Consider the following 19,544-nt stretch of genomic DNA (forward strand, 5'->3'; position numbering starts at 1 on the left):
TGTTCATGGTTAAGTTATACTCTAATTTACATTCCTGCAGAAAAAAAGTGTATAAGCGTGAAAATCTTGCCTATAAATAGTGTTGTGCGCCTTATCAAATTCAAATGATCAACCTCTCCTCTATTTTGCTTGGGAACTAACGTGGTCGGAACCAAAGTTTACAGACTGCGTTCTCTGGAATCCTCTCAAACGGAGCACTTCTACATTCCGATTCGTTGCCGCCGAACCGCGTCATAGCTCATTACCATAAAGTTGACAAGATTTCAACTCTCCTCGCCGCTCTCACCGTCCAAGACACGCCGCTCTCACCGTCCAAGACACGCCGCGCCGCGCCACCTCCGGCCACCCTCGCCGGAGCTCGCCGCCGGGCTCTCATTGAAAATGAATGACTTCCGGCCACTTTGACGCTCTCGCCGGCGGTGGTGTGAACGCACAGTTATAATGACCGTCGTCAATGGCAACAAATTATAACACAGCGCACATCCATGTATCACAACGGACGCCCTCTCTCATTTCATTCAAATACACCTTGCCGTCTTGCGTCACCATTTTTGATTGATTTGAAAATGAAATCAGAGTTGATTTATTGTTTACAGAGTTTGATAATAATGTTTTTATATATTGAATATTGAACTTTTCTTCGCGGAAGCTTCATGTTTGTCAAGTGAGTGAGATAAAATATTTCAACAGAACTACATTTTGTGCCCAATTATTTCCCAGAGGTAGTTTTGGTATTGAGGTCAAAGTTAACTTGCCCTGCGTTCGCTATACAACAGTGATGATCACACAAGACGACTCGGCAGATTTGAAGTGTTTCCCTGACTTTTTTGTGCATGTTCTGCAGACAGGGTGACCATTCTCGATTAAGTTTCCCTCAGCACTTTAGTAAAAGCCAAAATATGACCAAACCTCAGATTTGGTCCTCTTTAAAGGCTGAAAAATCTCCCAAGCACGGTCACTGCCTTCCGCCATTTCTTCTCGAATAAAAAAAAAACCCAACATTGCGCGCTGCGCGCCTGCGTCAAACTGTTGCTAGCTGGACAGGATTTATGTTATTAAAATCGCGATAATCAAACACGGTTTTAATGATTTTAAACGATAATACTAACCGTCAGTACATTTTATCATGGTTAATAGTGAAACCGGTAATCGTCCCATCCCTACTTCAAACTGATTCAGTGTTTCAATTCAATTATTTAAGTTACAAAATATATTTAGTGTAGGTCTATTTTAGGTTTTTTATATATATATATATATACATATTATTTCATTCTGTTTTTCTGATGTCACTGTCAGAAATGCTGCAGGTGTGTGAAAATTTGATGTGAATCCAGGTTCTGTTGTTGATCTGTTCTACATGCTGCTGTTTGCACGTTAAAATGTACATCATTTTTTTGTATTTTTAACGGGTCACAGACACTCGTTAATTTTATTTTTATTTAATGCCAATTCAATATTATAATCTTATCAGTTAACGGTTAATAATCGTATAACGAGTGGCGGTTGTCGGTCGGGAAAATTAAACTAAATGAGCATCCCTAAGAGCCATCATGCCAGATATTTTATAACAATACAAAATGCAATTGTAATAAACATTATTTACTATTTTGAACATTCACCCGCCAGTGTGGCATATAGCCTAGCCTTTTGAGATTTTCTCGGCAAACGGAAAATCTACCCGCATTTGCCGCTTGGTGGGTGTTAATTTCGGACCCTGTTTATGAGCGCTCCCACGCGGCTGTGTGCGATTCTTTGTGGTTAAATGTACTTGCGTTGTGTACATTAACTTGAAATTAACGTACTTGCGTTGTGTACATTAACTTGAAATTAATGTAAACACAAGCAGTTATGTCTTAAGGGATTAACCAGACAGGACAAATCATATGTTATGTTTAAAAAGAGATCTGTGCATTAGTGTGAAATTTAATGCATTTTGTCGGATATCCTGCACCAAATTTGATAATTATCAATTAGTGCTGGGCGGTATGACCAAAAATGTATATCATGGTATTTTTCAAAATTATAGCTACCCGTTTCACTGTATACAGGGCTCCAGACTGCGACCAAGTGGTCACATTTTGCGACCATTTTTCCTACCGGTGCGACCACAACATTGCCGAGCAGCGATTGCAAACAAAAAGAAAGCGGAACGAAAAACACTACTCATTTATGCTTCACGGACCGTTTATTAGTTTGGAACAATAATAGACAGCGCAGCGCCCTAAACTTGCCAGTCGCGGGCCGATCTCGGTCACGCAACACTGTTACTAGGACATCCAGACTCTGGAAGAAATCCATTGAATTCGCCTCAGAATTAATAACATCATCGCTGCGAGATCCAGTGAGAAACATTCCGATTGGCGCAGAATTCTTGTTATAAACCATAGATATCACATCAAACAGCGCTGACGTGGAAACCAGGAGAAACACTTAGGCTATAGAAGGCTTTCAGTCCATAAATCAGCAACATTCACCATGGATTTAGGCTAATGCAGTAACTCTAACCATAACTATGGTATTGTGACATAAATAGTTTACAACGCTTACAAGTACTACACATCTTTTTCCAGCACTTCAAAACTATAGGCTTATATCATATATAAATATATTTATTTTTAATGTGATGACCAACACATTCTTTTTTCATCTTTCAAAGATTGTCCTAAAACTAAACATTTTAAGACGAAGGAAAACTCTTATTTAAACACTTATAAAAAAATAAAAATAAACTTTGTAAACAGGATGCTTATTGGCTATTTTCACTCCCTAATATCAATTTTTTCACTCGTTTTGCTTTTTAATTAATATTAAGACATTATGAATGATAATAATTAATTTAATCTACACCCTAAATTAAGCTTAGTGCTTTATTGTCAGCCCCAGTGCTACCATATATTTTTTGTAGAACTCAGTGGCTCCGGTGCTGCTGCCCTCAAATGTTAGTCTTGAGCCTTGTGAACTTAAAATCAGGGCTGAAACGATTCCTCGATTTACTCGATTACAAAAATTCCTCGAGGCAAAAACTCTGCCTCAAAGCCTCGTTAAATTCCTATGACGCGCACTATACGCGCGGCGCAGGGATTTGATTGTTTCACACGGACCATTTATTCACACGGACCTGTTCAGGAAGAAATAGTTGGCGCGATGGCGGAGAATAAATATGTAAATAAACGGCAGAAATTGTCTAAAGTGTGGGATCATTACACACTTAATTCACTTAATACACGTACCTCGCCGAAACAAGGTAACGTAGTCTTAGCCTATTGATGTTCGCTGATTTTAATCCCATACTGTATTTGTAGCGATGTCGTGATGCGGTTTGACTAGATATGATTTTTAGCTTTGATGACATTTTTAAGTAGTAAACGTAACTATCACGTTCAATTGCAAGAGTATAGCCTGAAAAAAGAACCCCTTCACACACACACACACACACACACACACACACACACACACACACACACACACACACACACACACACACACACACACACACACACACACACACACACACACACGCCAGTCAGACCAATTGCAGCAATGCATCACATATGCTTAAAATTGTATGTAGCCACGCAACAATAATTTCAGCATGCATTTACTGTACACACCGGGATGTGATGGAGGAACAAATATTGTATTGCAGTCTTTGCGAGACCTTGTTTGTATTTCACGTCTGCCAACTACAGACAACAAAAAATTTAAGTCCCCAGCCTGTTGGTTTTTAATAAAGATTCGGAGTACTCATTTTTCTGTTAAAACGCACGGAACAAAAAGTGCGTGAGCTTTTACTGCGTGTTCAACAACGTCACGTTACAGCTCTTCTACAGCGTTAAACTAGCAGAATACACAAATATGCTTAGATGCTTAGAGTGGTTATATTATAACATCTTAAAGGAAAATTCACATATGTGATAGCTTTATATCTTGCATACTATATGACTTATAGTATATAACTTATAACAGCTGTAACTGAAATAGACACAAGTTTAATATAACTATTCTGTTAATAAAACACACACGAAAAAAATATCCGATTACTCGATTAATCGATCGATTAAGTGCTAGATTAATCGATTACAAAAAGAATCGATAGCTGCAGCCCTACTTAAAATAAAACTGCACTCACCACAGTGCAACAGTGAAAAGAGACCCCTCTCAAACAGTGTAGCGTCGCTTTCCGGTTGTTGTTAAAGCGACATACACCGGTATTGTGGTATATGAAAAATTCATATCATAACAAAAATAAACACCGGTATTCGGTATGAACCGGTAGCCTATACCGCCCGCAGTATGATCAATGTTAATTATGTCTTCGATTAATAAAAAAATACACACACACACAAACACATATATGTTTGTGTGTGTGTGTGTGTGTGTATATATATATATATATATATATATATATATATATATATATATATATATATATATATATACTTATTTACTTATTTATTTATTTTTTGATTAATCAAAGATATTTTGATGATTATCAAAATTAGTTGCAGCCCTAGAAGAATCATGATGCATTGGGGAATCCATTTTTTTCTTCCACCCAGTACTGATACTGACATTATTTCTTCCAGATATGGTCTATAGCTTTACGATTTATAGACTGTTGCACTTAAAAGCTTGTGGTGACCTCCCAGACGTTTATACTTCCCTTTTTTTCCAGAAAGCTTCTAGTTTAAATCACACCACTTGTTTTTCGCTCTGTGTGGCCACAGCCATTTGATTTGAAGCAGTTGGGCTCCTCGGTCAGTGATCTGTGTGCGCTGACCCCACCCTGCTGATAAGACGCGCTCTGAATGCCAAACCCCATGTTTGCTGTGTCTCTATAAATCTTTCTCAGGAGGGGTCTTCTTATTCACTGCTCAGGCATGTTTGTGTGAACTTTGAGAATACAGGGCAGACCATGCTGTAGTGACAAAGGCTGTGAACCCACCTAAGGTGGAAAATTATTCTCAGTTGAACTTGTTTTGATATATGCTTTGACCTTGCAAAAGCAGTTTGATGTCTAGTTGTGTTGGATGGATGCGGACAAACCGCCCTGAAGACTGTAAATGGCTTTTAAAGCATTGTAAATTAGGGCTATCATGGTACCAAGATTTCAGTAGTCGCCGGTACCAAAAACAGTAAAATTGTGGTTCTCTGTACCAATTTAGGTACCAGAACAAAAAGTGTTGAATTAAGTATTTCCAGTTTCCAATTCAAACGTGCATTTTAAATCCAGTTGTCAATCCAGACACTTTGTAGTATACTTATCTGCATGAAACACTAAACTTGTATTCAGATTGTGAATAGGTGATAAACAAATAGCAAGACAAGAGCCCTCTATTTGTAATCACTAAGTATCTCAATCTCTCAATCTCAAAGTGCAAGCTCTGCACTCTTGCAAAAACCTATCTAAAAAGCAGTCTTAAGAGGACTTATTAAGCAAAATCCAGTGTTACATGGTGTTTGAAAATAAATGTTGGCGAAAATAAAGAAGAACAATTCGGTGTAATTGCTGTTCGATGCAGCTTTAAGGCTAGAGCACTAACCGGTATTCACGCCGTTGCAATGACTTTTTTCTTTCTTTCTCTTTTTTTTTTTTCTGCTGATCTCCCGCATCTGTGCACCCCACACTTTGAGAACCACTGGCTTGGGCCCTGCCCACAACTGCTGACGGACTCTGTATATTATAGTATACTGCGTTAGGCAATGGTGTTTCCTAAATGAAAACTCTTTACAGAAATTACAACTTATTAAAATAATACCTCTTCTATCTCCATGCAGCATATATTTTCTAGGTCGGTAGGCCTCCTGTCACTTTGCCACATGAGCACTTGTACAACAATTAATAAGTGAACATGCTTCAACATTTTTGTGATTGTTGTTTCGTTTTAACGCATAGCGAACATTGTAACTATTTGTGAGTGTGTGTGTTGCTCATCCATCGCTGGAAAACGGCTGAAAAAACTCAACTAAATAATAAATGCACCAAAAAACCATTCAGAAACATCCTGGTTTATTCTGCCTATCCAAGCAGAGATGTAAAGGCTCCACACTGTTCTGGATATGGGGTGGGGAGCAGCAGCTTATTTGCATTTAAAGAGACACACACAAAAACAACATGTTTTTTCTCCCAGCCATAAATTGGCATTTTCAACAAAATTATCGGTAATGTCTTTTGAGCTGAAACTTCAGACACATTCTGGGGACACCTGAGACTAATATTAAGCTATATCTTGTAAAAGTAGGTCCCCTTTAATTGGACATGGAATCTATTATGTTCATCGTGTTTACACTTTTGTTATAATGAAAGGATTCATGAGCATGCGGCTTGCATAGAACAAAACAAAACCTTGTGGGTTTTCAAATGTGTTAAGCAGGTTCTGACTAACTTGCTGATTCGCACCTCTCTCTGACTTTACATGGCGTTCACTTGCTCAACAGATATGATTGTGATTGGCTACAAAACGTACAAAACCTCTAGTAAATAACGTTATTTTGTTTATTTGTTAAAATATAAACATTACATTCTAAACCTAAAAACTTACCATTTTGATGGTCTGATTACTTACCATTTTAAATGCTCTTTTACTGAAGTCTGTGAATGTAAATGTTCTAACATTTACAGATAATTATATATCCGTAAAATGTTAGTTATGCGCTGAGGAAAACTCGTCTCAAAGCATTAAACGGCACACACATCTCTCAAAGCGTTTCATTGTTCTTGGGAGCTCTCTGGGCCTCCTCAAGCTGATTAGCTAGTGCTTTATTCCATTGCATAACAACCTGAACCGGATCATACACACCACCGTGTATGTGAAAGTGAATTCCCATCATTCTGCAGCATAGAAGGATATTACTCAGAGAATGCAAACCACTTATTATTTTGAGAACTTGCCATTACGTTACATCTTGAGAACGATGCTACATTCCAGGATGCATTCCATGTCTATGAACGCTTGAGATAATTGTAAACATTTCTGCTATCTCTTTCTCTCTCCTGCTCCTCAGGGTGACACTCGGGGTCAGATGGTTTCGGAACGTCTGGGTCTCGGCCATAATCTGGACCTCTCTGACACTATGGTCCAACAAAAGTTGGATGAGATCAAGGATCAGATAAAACGAGAGATCCGCAAAGAGCTGAAGATCAAAGAAGGAGCTGAGAACCTGAGGAAGGTGACCACAGATAAGAAGAGTCTGGCTTATGTGGACAACATGCTTAAAAAGTCCAACAAGAAGGTGGAGGAACTGCATCAGGAGCTTCAGGAACTGAACGCACACATAGTGGTGAAGGACCCAGAAGAGGTTGTAGGTATGGCTGACTTCACTCCATCTCTATCCATTTCTCTTTAACTTTTGTATACTGTATATTTCTTACCAAACTTACCAAAAGTTTTTTTTGGTCATATTAATGATTGATCTATCTTGATATTTTCCAGCCATTTGACAATATTAAATGTAAATCCCCATGTTTTTTTTTTTTATTATTATTTTCACCAAAATGGCTTGAAAGGGGGGAGTCCTTTAGTCATTCAATCTGAGGAATCCTAAATTCAAAATAGATTAAAATGTCTAATGCAAGTAGTAGAATAGTAAAAATCTAGTTAAAATAATACGTTTTCACTAAATGAACATGAAGAGGAACCATATTTAATCATTTTCTTTTGCATGTATGTACCAATATAGCAATCCATAGTAATAAACAATAAAAGTTACCACTTTTTTCTACTAGGCTAAATCTTATAAATTCCATGTGAGAATTTTAATTGAAAAATGAGTCAGTTGATTTAAACCGATAGACTGAACCAATGCATGGAAATGAATCAAACTTACCAACTCTATCACGATTGTTTGGGACTAAAGTTTATATCAAAATACTATTAAATCTCATGTGCGGCAAGGGCGGATTGCAAAACTAGTTTGGCATTGTCTTTAAGAAACCATGTATCTAACATGGTACCATGGCAATACCATGTTTTTGGGCTGTGGAAATACCATAGCAGTCATTGAACCTTGTTGAGGTACATGTAAATAACATGTTATATAAATATTATTATCAGTATAGCATAATGGTATGCATTCAAGTACCATGTTATTACTGTCGAATACTGTCACTGTACCTTAGTACAACAAAAACACTTTTTTGCTCTACTGTAGTTGTACAACCAAGGGCTTTGTTTCCAAAACAACAGTTATCCATGGATGTTACTCTACCCTGTAATATACTCTTGAAAAAACAAAATCACAACAAAGACCAATGTTAATGATTTGCCAGGGGTTTAAGGGATTATCCAAAATAGATGGTTTTATATTTACCATTTTGTTTATGCAAACGGCTTGCTTTTGAATATGTTGTTTCTTATTTATACCATCAGCTGGTTACTGAAAGAACACTTTATTTATGTGGCTGTCTTTATTTCCCTTTGAACTTTATTATTGATAATACTACAGTAGTATAATATGACCTGCCAAGTTAATCTTAAATTAATTCAAAGAAACAATATGGCAAGAGTGTCTGTCTTTGCATCTCTGTATGCGTGTTGTGTTTGGCTCATGGCTTTGTGGTTTGACATATTATAGTGTGACTCTTTGTGGACTTGAAATGATGAATGCAGAATCATGATTATAAAGCTGTATTTTTATTTTATTTTTATTTTTATTTTTTGCAGTGCTTCATGGGACTTCTGTTGCATTTAGAATCATGTATTTAGTTTCTCAGTAGATGCATGCATTTGTAAAGGTCAAAACAATAACTATACGTATTACTGTCTACACCAACAGTAGACACTTGTTTGTTCTAAGTGCACTTCAGTGATGTTCCATGAACATAATTGCATCACATGCTTTAAAGTAGGAAGTATTGTAATTGTTTTTATTGTTCATCTATGAAAGTGATTCCAACAGTATTGTTCCTCTGTATCCTTATTGTTACAGTTGTGGTGTGGACTGAGTGGACTCCCAGTTAGAACGATTTTTAAAACTTTTTTTATAGTTATCGGTATATTGTTCTTGGTTTGACTGTGAACAGTTCAAACCAAAACATTTGTTGACTCTTTTTAGGTTTTTTAATTAAATTTACGTTTATGGTATGGTGTGTTTAAATGTATGTTTTTGCTGGTCTTGTAAAAGCAAGCTGCCCATCTTCAAGAGGGGGAGGGTGATAGATGGATTAGAGTAGAATTAGGACAGGAAGTGTCTCTTTCCTGGCACTTAGCAATGGGGAAACCCATGATAAATGTGAGACTTTTCCTGGTCAGTTCTACACATGCTTCATGAAAATCACTGTACTGTATGTTTATAAAAACAACAATATTACCATTTTTTGTCAGATTGCAATAACTTTCTTACATGTTGTTGATGCATTAAATGTCTCTAAAGGCCTGTTGCATTAAGCAGGTTTTAGTTCCTACCCAGGTAAGTTTGAGTTTAGTTTGAGCAAGCTCTAGTTATTCAGGCTTAAGAAGGTGGAAGGTGTTCCATTTACTTTTATTTATTGATAAATAGTTCTAATGTAAGATTATGCCAAACTAGCTGATATGGTGTTTTATTGAGAATTTCACCTTTTTTAAACAAGATCAAATATTTGGTACAATGTTTTGACAGTTACACCACATAGACATTTTTGCAATCATCCCCCAAATATTCTCTCAAAATGTATTAAAACCTGAAATTTTAGACTTGGTCCTCAAAAAAGAGCATGTATGCAAGTACTTTGCCATTTCATTTTGAAATTTCAACCCTGTTAAATTTAATTAAACCATATGGACACACGAAAAATGAACGTCACGTCATTGACCCAACTAGCATGTATAAACCTTAATAAATCATTTAATAATCAATTAAAAAGGAATTTATTATTGATTATTTGGATATATATATACAGGTCCTTCTCAAAAAAATCTCAGAAAATTAGCATATCATGAAAAGGGTCTCTAAACGAGCTATTAACCTAATCATCTGAATCAACTAATTAACTCTAAAAACCTGCAAAAGATTCCTGAGGCTTTTAAAAACTCCCAGCCTGTTTCATTACTCAAAACCGCAATCATGGGTAAGACTGCCGACCTGACTGCTGTCCAGAAGGCCATCATTGACACCCTCAAGCAAGAGGGTAAGACACAGAAAGAAATTTCTGAACAAATAGGCTGTTCCCAGAGTGCTGTATCAAGGCACCTCAGTGGGAAGTCTGTGGGGAGGAAAAAGTGTGGCAAAAAACGCTGCACAACGAGAAGAGGTGACCGGACCCTGAGGAAGATTGTGGAGAAGGACCGATTCCAGACCTTGGGGGACCTGCGGAAGCAGTGGACTGAGTCTGGAGTAGAAACATCCAGAGCCACCGTGCACAGGCGTGTGCAGGAAATGGGCTACAGGTGCCGCATTCCCCAGGTCAAGCCACTTTTGAACCAGAAACAGCGGCAGAAGCGCCTGACCTGGGCTACAGAGAAGCAGCACTGGACTGTTGCTCAGTGGTCCAAAGTACTTTTTTCGGATGAAAGCAAATTTTGCATGTCATTCGGAAATCAAGGTGCCAGAGTCTGGAGGAAGACTGGGGAGAAGGAAATGCCAAAATGCCTGAAGTCCAGTGTCAAGTACCCACAGTCAGTGATGGTCTGGGGTGCCATGTCAGCTGCTGGTGTTGGTCCACTGTGTTTTATCAAGGGCAGGGTCAATGCAGCTAGCTATCAGGAGATTTTGGAGCACTTCATGCTTCCATCTGCTGAAAAGCTTTATGGAGATGAAGATTTTATTTTTCAGCATGACCTGGCACCTGCTCACAGTGCCAAAACCACTGATAAATGGTTTACTGACCATGGCATTACTGTGCTCAATTGGCCTGCCAACTCTCCTGACCTGAACCCTATAGAGAATCTGTGGGATATTGTGAAGAGAAAGTTGAGAGACGCAAGACCCAACACTCTGGATGAGCTTAAGGCCGCTATCGAAGCATCCTGGGCCTCCATAACACCTCAGCAGTGCCACAGGCTGATTGCCTCCATGCCACGTCGCATTGAGGCAGTCATTTCTGCAAAAGGATTCCCGACCAAGTATTGAGTGCATAACTGAACATAATTATTTGAAGGTTGACTTTTTTTGTATTAAAAACACTTTAATGTTTATTGGTCGGATGAAATATGGTACTTTTTTGAGATAGGAATTTTGGGTTTTCATGAGCTGTATTTCAAAATCATCAGTATTAAAACAATAAAAGACATGAAATATTTCAGTTGGTGTGCAATGAATCTAAAATATATGAAAGTTTAATTTTTATCATAACATTATGGAAAATAATTAACTTTATCAAAATATGCTAATTTTTTTAGAAGGACCTGTGTGTATATATATATATATATATATATATATATACACATACACATATACATACATACATACATACATGCATACATACCATACAAATCCAACTCTGAAACTCAGATTTTGTTCAACTAGCACAGTAGTTCAATATGCATCAACTTTTTTATCAAAAGTCCATCATGGCCAACTAATACTATAAATGCATTCGGTTTTGTCTTAAGTGCGAATGTAAATGGCTAAGACAAAAATAAGATATATCAACATCTTTAATAATCCAATAAGCTATTAAGATTTAAAAAATGCTGCAATTACAACATCTAATCTTAACTCATGCACACAACATACTAGAGCTGCACGAAGATCTATTAAGTGTTGAAAGATCTATTAAACCTTTGACAAAAACACAGCGGTGCATTCAAATCTGTCCGTGCTGATTTATTGAATCATTCATTCAAGAGATTTGTTCATAAGCACTGATTCATCCAGTAATGAAACTATTTATGAGTGAATCATTGAACCATTCATTCAAACGGTTTTCTTTTTTTTATCATTCTCATTCAGAATTATTAAACATTTTAAATACTCTATAGCCAATAACAGTTTGTAAGAACCCCTCTATTAAATGTTATGTTATTTTGTTTAGTTGTCTATTCAGAATCATGATCTCTGTTTGAAAAAAAACAAAATGATTCTCTTCAACATACTAACATCAGGTACCGGTTGAATGTTGTTTCTAGCATGTAAACAGCAAAAATGCAATAAATCAGTTTTTTTGCATATAAAAATGTCCTTTTATTGTAGTTTTATATGATTAATATCCACTCTAATGGAATGTATATATCTGTGCATGTCAAAAACTAAGCAGTTCCTGATCTACAAAATGCCAAGTTGTTGTGAAATGTCAAGTTCAGATTGGTGAAAAGATCAGATTTGTGTATTGAGGATTTTAATGCTTAATTTGAATTTTTTTTTTAATGCTTTTAAATAAGACCGCTATACGAGTGTCATGTCCAACTGACTCTGGGCAGTTTTTTAATCAGCAAGCTTCAGATTAGCAACAGTGGATTTTGCTTTTATGCCTTTTTTGGATTTTGTGTTTTAGTCATTGTGAGTGGCCACCAGTTTTAAACACATTTTTGTATTCAGGTTATATAAGCTGCAAAATGCTATTTAAAACCGTAGATTTAGCATTGCATGTCACAATGCATTTTATGCCAGTGCCATTTTTTTTGGTGACACTGAATTTTATTTTTTTATTAATGTTTGCTTTAGTCACACCAGAGCTGTCAGAAACAGGGCTTCCACCTTACATTTCCAGGTGTATCATTTGTGGTTAAGTGTTCTTGTCAGGGCAAGAAGGAGTCAGGAGTGGATGATCTCATCATTCTGAACCTCAGCTCGTCTTAAAACTGTGTGTGTGTGTGTGTGTGTGTGTGTGTGTGTGTGTGTGTGTGTGTGTGTGTGTGTGTGTGTGTGTGTGTGTGTGTGTGTGTGTGTGTGTGTGTGTGTGTGTGTGTGTGTGTGTGTGTGTGTGTGTGTGTGTGTGTGTGTGTGTGTGTGTTTGTTTTGAAAGACCGCCGTATCGATAAGCTCGGATGTTATCGGTTCTGCTGTCGGTACTGGAGAAATTAAGAATAGGCCTACTATTTATTATTGCTATAAAGACGTTATCTTGAACATGTTTATCTCACAAGCCATTTCTATATATACATATATAATAATATTAAACCATTTGTCTGTGACGCAATTTTGCTATTGAGAGTGAGGAGTTGTCGTCATGGTACAGAGCCCCTCCCCTCGATATCACGGGATCTCGAGGGATTCTCACCCTCTCCGCCATGTTGGCAGGATTCCGGCGGCAAAACAAGATTGTTTACGTGTGTTGTTAACTCTGTAGTAGAGGAGGTTCTCGCAATTCCACACTGTTTTACCATGCCTGGAAGTCACTGCTGCGTTAAAAACTGCTCCAGTACCTCACACGATACATTTGGAAAACATAGGAAGAATGGAATACAGTTTTTTAGGTTACCGAAATGGACACAGCATCAGGGAGAGCAAGTCTCTGACCTAACGAGGAGACGCCGGATTGCTTGGTTGGCTGATGCCTTTGATAAGTTGTCACTGTTTGCTGTGCCTTAACGAACATGTGCAAAAGTGTTGTTTGAGTGCCTTGTTCATTACTTTTTTATTTCTTGAAATAAATGCTTGAAACAACTTGATATGGCTTAACAATATTTATCGAGAACTGAATATGTATGCATTTTTTTCGGACAACATAAGTTTCATGGACAACATAAGTAATAATAATAAAATAACAATACTGTTCTTAGTGCAAAAGAACAAATATCTTGATGCTGCTTCTCCAAATACCGCTGTTTTGCGCTTGGTGTGAGCTTGTTCCTGTAAAGGTCCCTTTTCTTTCGCCTTATCTTTTTGCATTTCTTTACTTACTTCCTTTTTTTCTCGTATTCGTAGATCCGTCTCTGTCCCGCCGAAATAATAAATGCGCGAAAATAATAAATGCGCAAAAATGAAAGGGCTCTTGAATGTTTAGTCGCGCTTCTGTGAAGTTCTGATGGCGTTGCCCCTGGCAACCGATAGCGTCTCCTACCATCATGGCGGACCGGCTCAGACCCCGCCCACATCGGGGAACGCCCCCGGGAACGCCCCGTCACGTGATGTGAATTTAGCCCGTGGGGGAAAACATTGCCTTGGCGCTCATTGAAATACACGCGAAAATCATGCCGAAGAGGTGCTGTGTCGTTTTCTGTACTGCCAATAATCAAACAAATTATGAATTGAAGTTCTACATCCTTCCTAATAAACACACAGAACCGGAAAGGAGGACAAAATGGCTACAATCAATAAATAGTAGTGTAATACTTCTGTGATGTTCTGTAATACCTCTATAGTACTTCTATAATGTCCCAAAATACTATAGTATTCCTATAGGATTACTATAATATTTTGCCCTAAAATACTACAAGATTCCTATAGTTGTTTTTCATAAGGGATGTCTCATTCACATTAGCGTTATCAGCTGAAGGCTCACTTGATAGGTCTACACTCAATACAGACTGCAGTCTGTGAGTTAGGGATCACTGTCAGCACAGTCCCTCGGCAACCTCGTACTACTGATCACCGTTTTACAAAAGGATTAATAGTTTGGAGTGAAGCATGTGTACAATTGGTAAGTGACAAGGTTTTATTGAGTTTTAGTATGCAACATATTGAGTTATAGGCTAATGTTACCGGTAGCTACCGCGATGTCTTACCTGGAGATTCAACAAGATAGCGAAATATGTCTGGAAACGACACCTCGGGCCATTTGGTCGGGTCATTGACCCAGTTTTTAATTAAATATGGGCAATCGTACCCTATTGCAGTTAATTTAGCAATTTATCGTTGCCGGTCGGCAGGCGTCAATGCTTCGCAATAAGACATTGTGTCATTCAAATACACATGATGTTCGCTGTGTTTTTCCCCACGTCGACCACGCCCCCCAACTATGACGCGTTGCCGACTGAATGTATTCGCAGTCCAAAAGAGAGAGAGAGAGAGCTATCTCTCACGCGAAGCCACAGCGCGCATGACACGAAAGCCCTGCTTAATGAGTGACAATGAGGACAGAACTAAACATTCAAACGTGGTTACACTTTAGATCTGGGATATTATTCTACTTTTATTTTAGATTTCGGCTTTCAAAGATTATAAAAAGATATTTGAGATGAAACCATTACAAACTAGATGCATTCTGTCTAGCGCAACTTCCTTCCCTTCACAGCGAAGCGCTGTCAGTTCTTCCTAAAACCCAAACGTATCATCAGAATCAGCATGATCGGTGATTGTTGTAAAATGCCGTCTCTAATGCTGCTAAATTGCGGACGCATTTAATCATTAAAAGAGCTATTAAAAGCACAAAAATCGGCGCAAGAGACGCTGTTCACAAGGCGACGCGCACTCCGAAATGGCCTGCAACGAGACAAGAAAAGTATACTTAAATTTGGGCTTCATGTGCGCATCTAAACTATCAAATATACATAAAATATAAAAATGACCAGCTCTGACATTCACTGAAACACAGTTTGTTCACTTAAACACAGTTTATGTCTTAAAGGGATGTAAATAGTAGGGAGAAAATGATGGTGCATCAGTCACCTATTAGATCTCCACTCGGTCTTAAAGGGGCAGCGTCTAATAAACCTGCTGACGATTGAGCCATTAATGCGAATCAAACAACAAAAGGCAGAGAAAATCACTCGCAGCTCTTGAATGAATAACTTAAACTTTAATAAGCATTGATCCATCTAGGATAAACTATGCAGTGTTATTTTACATTTGATTACTAAATTAGTACATTTAAAAATGTACAAAATGTAGCTTATCGTATCCTATTTCATGCATATAAAACAAAAAAGCCTGCACACTGCTACATAACAAATAGATATTTTATTCGTTTTAAAGCATTGCTTTTTCTTTTGCTATAGATGTTTTTCATTTAAAAATATAAAGCAAATGTTAATTAATACCCAAATGTAAAAAAAAAAGAAAACGCACCAAAAAGAACCGATAAGATTACCGTTAAAGTACCGGATCGATAAGCAGTATCGGTAAGAGTAGTAATACCGTTAAAACCTTAACGATACCCATCCCTATGTGTGTGTGTGTGGAAGAAAATGACATAATTAGCCAATTAACTTTTGCTTGATCGTATGTGAATTTGAGTACTTTTAATGTTGCTTGTTTAGGTAAAGATGAAGAACCTTTAATACTGACTATCCAGTTTTACCCCGTTCTTTCAGTTTTTCCTAAGGTGTTTTCGGTTTGTGTTTGCTCAATCTTGTGCAAGTCTTTCCATGATGGCCTAGTTGTTCTCACAGAGAGTCTTTGAGAAACATGGAACACTGTCACCTGAGAGAACATTTTCATTTTTCCTGCCTGCACGAGTCCTTCACTGAGTGTCATTATATCATTGTCATTTTTGATTATTACACAACACATCAAATGCTAAAGTTAAACAAATACCACCCTCACAGTATTTGGCTACATGTTTTAACAAGTTGTAATTTTGGCTTAGGGTATTTTATAAGATGGAGAACATTTTACCTCCAAAATTATTATAATAGTATTGTTTCTGTGTTGTCACAACTCTTATCTCCTCAAGGTTTTTTTTCTACTTCCTCAGATTAAACGCTAACGTCTGAGGTGCTTAGTTTAGTTTTAAGGATCAGTTCACTTCAGAATTAAAATTTCATGATAATTTACTCAACTCCGCATCATCCAAGATATTCATCTTTCTTTCTTCCGTTGAAAATAAAAATTAAGGTTTTTGAGGAAAACATTCCAGGATTTTTCTCCATATAGTGGACTTCAAAATTATCAACGGGTTGAAGGTCAAAATTGCAGTTTCAATGCAGCTTCAAAGGGCTCTACACGATCCCAGCCAAGGAATAAGGGTCTTTCTAGCTAAATGATCTGTAATAAAAAAATGAACATATATATATATATATATATATATATATATATATATATATATATATATATATATACACATACACACACACACATACACACACACACAGGTACTGGTCATATAATTAGAATATCATCAAAAAGTTGATTTATTTCAGTAATTTCATTCAAAAAGTGAAATTTGGATTTTATATTCATTCATTACTCACAGACTGATATATTTCAAGTGTTCATTCCTTTTAATTTTGATGATTATAACTATGAAAACCCCAAAATCAGTATCTCAGAAAATTAGAATATTGTGAAAAGGTTCAATATTGAAGACACCTGGTGCCACACTCTAATCAGCTAATTAACTCAAAACACCTGCAAAGGCCTTTAAATGGTCTCTCAGTCTAGTTCTGTAGGCTACACAATCATGGGGAAGACTGCTGACTTGACAGCTGTCCAAAAGACGACCATTGACATCTTGCACAAGGAGGGCAAGACACAAAAGGTCATTGCTAAAGAGGCTGGCTTTTCACAGAGCTCTGTGTCCAAGCACATTAATAGAGAGGTGAAGGGAAGGAAAAGGTGTGGTAGAAAAAAGTTTAAAAGCAATGGGGATAACCGCACCCTGGAGAGGATTGTGAAACAAAACCCATTCAAAAATGTGGGGGAGATTCACAAAGAGTGGTCTGCAGCTGGAGTCAGTGCTTCAAGAACCACCAAGCACGTATGCAAGACATGGGTTTCAGCTGTCGCATTCCTAGTCAAGCCACTCTTGAACAAGACACAGCGTCAGAAGCATCGCGCCTGGGCTAAAGACAAAAAGGACTGGACTGCTGCTGAGTGGTCCAAAGTTATGTTCTCTGATGAAAGTAAATTTTGCATTTCCTTTGTAAATCAAGGTCCTAGAGTCTGGAGGAAGAGAGGAGAGGCACAGAATCCACGTTGCTTGAAGTCCAGTGTAAAGTTTCCACAGTGAGTGATGGTTTGGGGTGCCATGTCATCTGCTGGTGTTGGTCCACTGTGTTTTCTGAGGTCCAAGGTCAACGCAGCCGTCTACCAGGAAGTTTTAGAGCACTTCATGCTTCCTGCTGCTGACCAACTTTATGGAGATGCAGATTTCATTTCCCAACAGGACTTGGCACCTGCACACACTGCCAAAGCTACCAGTACCTTGTTTAAGGACCATGGTGTTCCATGTACTTAATTGGCCAGCAAACTCACCTGACCTTAACCCTATAGAAAATCTAGGGGGTATTGTGAAGAGGAAGATACGATACGCCAGACCCAACAATGCAGAAGAGCTGAAGGCCACTATCAGAGCAACATGGGCTCTCATAACACCTGGGCAGTGACACAGACTGATCCACTCCATGCCATGCCGCATTGCTGCAGTAATTAAGGCAAAAGGAGCCTCAACTAAGTATTGAGTGCTGTACATGCTTATACAATTCATTTTCATACTTTTCAGTTGGCCAACATTTCTAAAAATCCTTTTTTGTATTAGTCTTAAGTAATATTCTAATTTTCGGAGATATTGAATTTGGGATTTTCATCAGTTGTCAGTTTTAATCATCGAAATTAAATTAAATAAACATTTGAAATATATCAGTCTGTGTGTAATGAATTAATATTAAATCCAAATTTCACTTTTTGAATGGAATTACTGAAATAAATCAACTTTTTGATGATATTCTAATTATATGACTAGCACCTGTGTGTGTGTGTGTGTGTGTGTGTGTGTGTGTGTGTGTGTGTGTGTGTGTGTGTGTGTGTGTGTGTGTGTGTGTGTGTGTGTGGGTATTTCTGCCTATGTCTCACGGTAACTTTCAACGTGATTACGTAATGTGTGGCGCATCACAGCTATTGCATGACGAGGTTAAAAAGTATGTAAATGTTGTTTTTTTAAATGGCCGATCGTTTCGGTAGAAAAGACCCTTACTGTGCGTTCACTCCGCGCCAGTGAGAGTGTCAAATTTCTCTATTGTCACTCTGCCAACAACGCTGTAGAAAGATTTGTGGATGTCCTGACGTAGATTGAATAGGCTACTTGGTCTTGTAAACTTTATTTAAAGGGGTTGCAAAGTGCAGACTGACCACAAGTCGGGTATAAGTTATCCTTTTGTGTTCATGGTTAAGTTCTAGTCTAATTTCAATACTAGCCTTGGTCTTGTAAATTTGTGTGCAGCCTACATTACAATAACTGTCCTGGTTGAAGTGTAGCCTTAATGCATGGGAAACATCATATATTATTGGGAAACCCGCCACAGCAATTATCTACTTGGAATTGGGCACTAATTTTTGGTCAGAAACAAAGTTTACACGTCTGTTTTCTCTGGAATCCTCTCAAGCGGAGGACTTCTACATTCCGATTGGTTGTCGCCAAATCGCGCCATAGATCATTACCATAAAGTTGCCCTAACTTCAACTTTCCTCAACGCCGACATCGTCCAAGACAAGTGCCGTCACCAGCTCACATTGAAAATGAATGACTTCCGGATACTTTGACGCTCTCGCCAGCAGTGGTGTGAAAGCACAGTTATTCCTCTGCTTGGATCGCGTAGAGCCCTTTGAAGCTGCATTGAAACTACAATTTGGACCTGCTTCAACCCTTTGATAACTGTTGAAGTCCATTATATGGAGAAAAATCCTGGAATGTTTTCCTCTAATACTGAAATTCCTTTTCGACCGAAGACAGACAGACATGAATATCTTAGATGATGTGAGGGGTGAGTAAATTATCAGGAGTTTTTCATTCGGATGTGAACTAATCCTTT

General features: G+C 37.8%; 1 protein-coding gene across 2 annotated transcripts in view; it reads left to right on the plus strand.

Moving 5' to 3' along the window:
* The window catches only part of pkn2b (protein kinase N2b), a 59,281-nt gene that overhangs the window by 16,899 nt on the left and 22,838 nt on the right, over positions 1–19,544 (plus strand). For both annotated transcript variants that reach the window (XM_077198882.1, XM_077198880.1), the window contains exon 2: positions 7,006–7,306. In XM_077198882.1, the coding sequence (XP_077054997.1) occupies positions 7,006–7,306 (301 nt within the window). The remainder of the gene's footprint in view (positions 1–7,005; positions 7,307–19,544) is intronic.

The sequence above is a fragment of the Siphateles boraxobius genome, unplaced genomic scaffold, assembly GCF_051911475.1.
Source record: "Siphateles boraxobius isolate OS27281-9 unplaced genomic scaffold, OSU_SipBor_1 41, whole genome shotgun sequence".
Classification (NCBI taxonomy): Eukaryota; Metazoa; Chordata; class Actinopteri; order Cypriniformes; family Leuciscidae; genus Siphateles; species Siphateles boraxobius.